The 6207-nt window shown below is 42.7% G+C and overlaps 1 protein-coding gene across 3 annotated transcripts in view; it reads left to right on the top strand.

The window, feature by feature from the left end:
- The window catches only part of SDHC (succinate dehydrogenase complex subunit C), a 56482-nt gene that overhangs the window by 31204 nt on the left and 19071 nt on the right, over positions 1–6207 (top strand). For all 3 annotated transcript variants that reach the window (XM_032161182.2, XM_058442899.1, XM_058442900.1), the window contains one exon: positions 118–179. In XM_032161182.2, coding sequence (XP_032017073.1) covers positions 118–179 — 62 coding nt within the window. The remainder of the gene's footprint in view (positions 1–117; positions 180–6207) is intronic.

Here is a 6207-nt window from a genome sequence, read left to right as displayed (position 1 = left end):
AAAAAAAAAAAAAAAAAATGCCTATTTCAGAATTAGTTTATATTTTTGCCAAGATAGACTCTCTACTATGGTGTCATCTTTTCCTTTTTAAAATTGTCTTTGTGTGTTTCTTTACAGTTGGTCTCTTCCCATGGCGATGTCCATCTGCCACCGTGGCACTGGTATTGCTTTGAGTGCAGGTATGTATATGTGTTTTTACACACATACATGTGCTTTTTTGAAAAACTTGGCTGTTTCATTGGCCCTAGTCTCTGCCTCCTTTGAAACTCAGCACTTGATTTAAAGGGAACAGTAAGTCTCATAAGTTTATTGTTCATTCATCCCTTTAACAATTAATTATGAGTTTGCACTGTGCTCAGATTCTTACCTTTTTTTTTTTTCTTTTTGAGACAGAGTCTCGCTCTGTTGCCCAGGCTGGAGTGCAGTGGTGTGATCTCGGCTCACTGCAACCTCTGCCTCCTGGGTTCAAGTGATTCTCCTGCCTCAGCCTCCTCAGTAGCTGGGATTACAGGCGTGTGCCACCACACCTGGCCAAATTTTTGTATTTTTAGTAGAGATGGAGTTTCACCGTGTTAGCCAGGATGGTCTTGATCTGACCTCATGATCCGCCCGCCTCAGCCTTCCAAAGTGCTGGGATTACAGACATGAGCCACCGTGCCTGGCCCAGATTAGTTTCTTAGCAAATTTTTAAACCATTCCCTAGCACTTCCTGCTATCATGTTTATTGAAATTATAGAGAGCAGAGAAATGTAATAGAGATGGGCTGGCTGACTGATCATTGATGAAACACAGTCCAAGATAAGTCATCAACCTTATTTTTCCAGAAGCTCAGTTTTAGCACCCATTCTTATCACTTAGACGTGCTCAGTCCCCCAAAGACTAGCTCACTAACCAGTCTCAAAATCTTGATTCACAGACCAGAATGTCTATTTACTCATTTATATAATATGAACTGCAGCTACAGAGTGAATTATATACTGGTCTTAGATAATTAGTACATCCTTTTTAGGTAGGAAGGTTTATTATGTGGAGTGCAGATTATAATCAGTTTTCTGGGATCTGATGTATCTTTTCACAGTAGGGATATACTTTACAAGAGGGTCAGCTAGATTTAAAAATTATGTTTGGCTGGTGCTGGAGACATAGACATTTTTGCTTTTTTATTTTTATTTATTTATTTTCTCACAAGAATGTGCATGTAACATATTTTTACTTTTTTAGCTTTCCTTTATTTAGCCTTATAGCATACTTTGCTCTCCTACCCCCACCAAAAACAGAAACAAAAACTAGAGGCTGGGCGCAGTGGCTCACGCCTGTAATCCCAGCACTTTGGGAGGCCAAGGCGGGTGGATCACCTGAGGTTAAGAGTTGGAGACCAGCCTGGCCAACATGGAGAAACCCTGTCTCTACTAAAAATACAAAATTAGCTGGACATTGTGGTGCATGCCTGTAATCCCAGTTACTCAGGAAGCTGAGGCAGGAGAATCACTTGAACCAAGGAGGCGGAGGTTGCGGTGAGCTGAGATCACACGATTGCACTCCAGCCTGGACAACAATAGCGGAACTCTGTCTCAAAAAAAAAAAAAAAAAAAAAAAAAAGAAAGAAACAAAAACTAGATTATGTTCCCTAGATACACGCTCTTAAAGCATTCTAGTTTTTCTTTCATAATCATAATTGTAATTTACTTGTTCATTGTTCTTCCTTACTGGATTGTCTGTTCCCTGAGGGCTTAGACTGCATCTGTCTGTATTTTTAATTATCTAGTATGGTACCAGTAAATATTTGGTGAATACAAAATGAATACCACTCTCTTTTTTGTTAATGTGTTTTATATATTTCTGTCCTAAATTTCTGTTCCACTTATAATCATATTTTTTGACTCTAGAAGTATCTTATTTTGGTCCCCTGCATACTGACTATAATAACTACCTAACTAGTATTGTATTTCAACTGGCATTTCTGTGTGATGTGATTACTAGTTTAGCTGAAAGCTATTCAGTTCAGTGGGAGCCAGAAGAGGTTACTGGACATTAGAGTGCTGCATAGGTAAATCTGAGTTTGTTCTCTATTAGTCTCCTTGAGACATTGGGGGAACTTGTGTTCTCTCCCAGCAAAGGTGATCTAGCCCTTATATATCCACAGGGAGAACAGGTGCAAACTAGGAGTAGTGGAGTGCTTTCTGAAAGAAATGCTCCAATGAACTGTTAGCACATACTCAACAAGACTTCTGTTCCAAGTTGATAGTCCTAGGACCTTTGCTGGCAAAGGAAAATGAGCTTATGACTTAGAACAGTGTGTAAATCCCTGCTGTGTGTACAAACCCTTCTCTCCTGTAGATAGTTCCCTGGTATGTCTTTTTTTTTTTTTTTTTTTTTTTTTTGAGACAGAGTTTCGCTCTTGTTGCCCAGGCTGGAGTGCAATGGCACAGTCTTGGCTCACTGCAACCTCATGAGACCAGCCTCCCGGGTTCAAGCTATTCTCCTGCCTCAACCTCTCAGGTAGCTGAGATTACAGGCGCCCACCACCATTCCCTGCTAATTTTTGTATTTTTGGTAGAAATGGGGTTTCTGAACTCCTGACCTCAGGTAATCTGCCCGCCTCGGCCTCCCAAAGTGCTGGGGTTACAGGCGTGAGCCACTGTGCCTGGCCCCTTGGTATGTCTTTAACTTCATCCTAGGGAATAAGAGGAACTATCTTGCCTAGAATCGGTATGAAATTATATACCTGAGAGACAGAAGCTCCACTGTTTTACCTTACGTAAAGCTCTGTCTGAGCCCCTCCGTCTCGTCTCTTTTGGTACTTTAGCCTGGGAGCAATGCCTAAGTTTTATTCATCACATCAGGCATCATTACAATCTTTCCAGGAGATGGCCCATTTGTACAGAGTAGAGCAGATGGCAGCCTTCAGGTCCTAGCGTGTAAGTGTGCTCTTGCTCCAGAAATTTGGTGCCAAATAGAGCTGTTGAGGTAGGAAAGGGAGTTTCTATTGACTTTTGCTTTGTTGAAGCGATGGTGGTATTGGAAAAGTGCTCTTGTTTCTGTCTTCTGAGACCCTGAAGGATCTCTCCTAGGCTTCTGTAGACTACGTTTTTAACTGACGTGGTCATCAGTAGGGCCAGTGGCTCTAGTGTAGGGATCCTGTATTTAAGGAGCTGCTGATGAGACATTGGCAGGAATTATCTGAATCTAAGCCTCTGCTATTTTTAATCTCATATATGTGTGTGTGTATATATTTATCTATGTCCATTTATAGACATATATGTAGTTTTGTCGATAAGGATAGAAACTGCTATCTAAGATCTGATGCCGTCATTTCTGTTCTTTTTCATTCCTTTGGTTGGTAAAGGGATGATGGAATCAAGGTATAAGGATAATTTGTGTTGTTAGGAATCCATATGTAGTTCCTGGTTTTTAACCTGCTTGCACTGAACTGGTGGGGATGATAGGGTAAATTCCAAGATTAGGCTATTCTAACTGTAGATTCATAATTACTTTTATTTCTGCTTACTTAGAATAAGAAATTTTTAGATTGATTAAGGAATTTCTAGATGAATGCTTTCTATTCAGTTTGGTGATACTGATGAACAGATTTAATCCTAAAAATCACTGAAAGAACAAGAGCAGTTTATTTATTAGGCTGTAGTTCCCCTTATTATCTCAGTATATTTGTCACCACTAAATGAAAAAAAGATACTGACTTTTTTATAGACTATAATGATAAAAAAATATTCATTTGCCTGTAATCCCAGCACTTTGGGAGGCCGAGGCAGGCGGATCACGAGGTCAGGAGATCGAGACCATCCTGGCTAACACGGTGAAACCCCGTCTCTACTAAAAATACAAAAAATTAGCCGGGCGTGTTGGCGGGCGCCTGTAGTCCCAGCTACTCGGGAGGCTGAGGCAGGAGAATGGCGTGAACCCGGGAGGCGGAGCTTGCAGTGAGCCGAGATCGCGCCACTGCACTCCAGCCTGGGGGACAGAGAAAGACTCCGTCTCAAAAAAAAAAAACAAAAAAAACAAAAAATATTCATTTGTATTCATGCTAAAATTGAATATTTTTTCACAACTGAAGAATTATTTGGGCAGGGTGCAGTGGTTCACACCTGTAATCCCAGCACTTTGGGAGGCTGAGGCAGGAGGATTGCTTGAGCCCAGGAATTCTAGACCGTCCTGGGCAACATATCAAGACCCAGCACTTTGGAAGGCCGAGGTGGGCGGATCACGAGGTCAGGAGATCAAGACCATCCTGGCTAACACAGTGAAACCCCGTCTCTACTAAAAAAATACCAAAAAAATTAGCCGGGCGTGGCAGCGGGCGCCTGTAGTCCCAGCTACTCGGGAGGCTGAGGCAGGAGAATGGCGTGAACCTGGGAGGCGGAGCTTGCAGTGAGCTGAGATCGCACCACTGCACTCCAGCCTAGGCGACAGAGCGAGACTCCGTCTCAAAAAATAAAATAAAAAATTAGCCTGGAATGATGGCATGCATCTATAGTCTCAGCTACTAAGGAGGCTGATGTAGGGAGGATTGCCCAGGAATTCAAGGCTTCAGTGAGCTATCACTGTGCCACTGCACTCCAGCCTGATGACAGCAAGACCCTATCTCAAAAGAAAAAAGAAAAAAAAAAAAAAGAAAAAAGTTGTGTTTTTTCTGTCTTTACCCCCTTTGAATGGTGGCCTTGCATTCATCAGCGTTATGTCCTGTTTTTCCCAAACTTTCTCTCCTAATTCCATGATAGAATGTAGTAGCTGTTTTCTATAGAGTAGTAGTTAAGTATAACTACAGCATATTCTTCAACTGTTGAAGGTCCCTCCATCAAAATCATAAAGGAATAGGTTTTTGCCAGGTGGATGACTTAAGCAAATTACCTAATTCTCTAAACCTCAGCTTATTCCTTATAAAATGGGCATATTAATAATGCCTATCTCAGAATTCATGGGATTTCAAGAAACTTTATGCTCTGGGTGTTGCTTTATGGAAACAAGGATGAGAAACATGATACATTTAATAGCAACTGTCTCTTAGAAGATAATGTGCCCTGGACCAAATGGCAAGAGCAGTTGGATCATTTGGTCTGAAATGAAGTCACTTCCAGCAACTGTGATCTTTGCATTCTTGTGGCCCTCGTCCCATCCATTTTTCACACAACAGCAAGAAAAATCTTTTGAAAATAAATGGAATCATGTCACTCCCTTCCTTAGACTCTCCTAATGACTGTGTTCACTTTAGCACTTAGATTAAAATTCAGATATCCACCATGGCCTTTGCCCTGCCAGCTCTGGCTCTTCCCTAACTCATTCCTGCCATTCCTCCCTTTGCTTACTGTGCTCCAGCCACACTGGTGTTTGAACTCATTGGAACAGGCAAAGTTATTTCCTACCTGAGAGGCATTGCATGTTTTGTTTCTGTAGTCTGAAATGCCCACCCTGACCTCTTGCTGCACTGTGCTTGGTTAATTCTTTCTTATCCTTTACATCTTAGCAAAATGTTAACTCAAAGAGCACTTTGCTTACCACCATATTTAAAGTACAAGCTTCCTTATTTCTGTTTTACAGTACTCTATTCCTTCATAGTTCTTACTGTGCTGTGTTGTTTCTTTCAAAGCTTTTTTTTTTTTTTTTTTGAGACGGAGTCTCGCTCTGTCGCCCAGGCTGGAGTGCAGTGGCGCAATCTCGGCTCACTGCAAGCTCTGCCTCCCCGGTTCACGCCATTCTCCTGCCTCAGCCTCTCCGAGTAGCTGGGACTACAGGCGCCTGCCACCACGCCCGGCTAATTTTTTGTATTTTTAGTAGAGACGGGGTTTCACCGTGGTCTCGATCTCCTGACCTCGTGATCCGCCCGCCTCGGCCTCCCAAAGTGCTGGGATTACAAGCGTGAGCCACCGCGCCCGGCCTCTTTCAAAGCTTTTATTACACAAGTTGTAATTATTTTATTTTATTTTATTTTTGAGACGGAGTCTCGCTTTTCCACCCCAGGCTATAATGCAGTGGTGCGATCTCGGCTCACGGCAACCTCCGCCTCCCGGGTTCACGCCATTCTCCTGCCTCAGCCTCCCCAGCAGCTGGGACTACAGGCGCCTGCCACCACGCCTGGCTAATTTTTTGTATTTTTAGTAGAGACGGGATTTCACCGTGTTAGCCAGGATGGTCTCGATCTCCTGACCTTGTGATCCGCCCGCCTCGGCCTCCCAAAGTGTTGGGATTACAGGC

The sequence above is a fragment of the Hylobates moloch genome, unplaced genomic scaffold (genome assembly GCF_009828535.3).
Source record: "Hylobates moloch isolate HMO894 unplaced genomic scaffold, HMol_V3 SCAFFOLD_8, whole genome shotgun sequence".
Lineage (NCBI taxonomy): Eukaryota > Metazoa > Chordata > Mammalia > Primates > Hylobatidae > Hylobates > Hylobates moloch.
The sequence above is the reverse complement of the archived record's forward strand: the minus strand, read 5'-3'. Positions and strand labels throughout refer to the sequence as shown.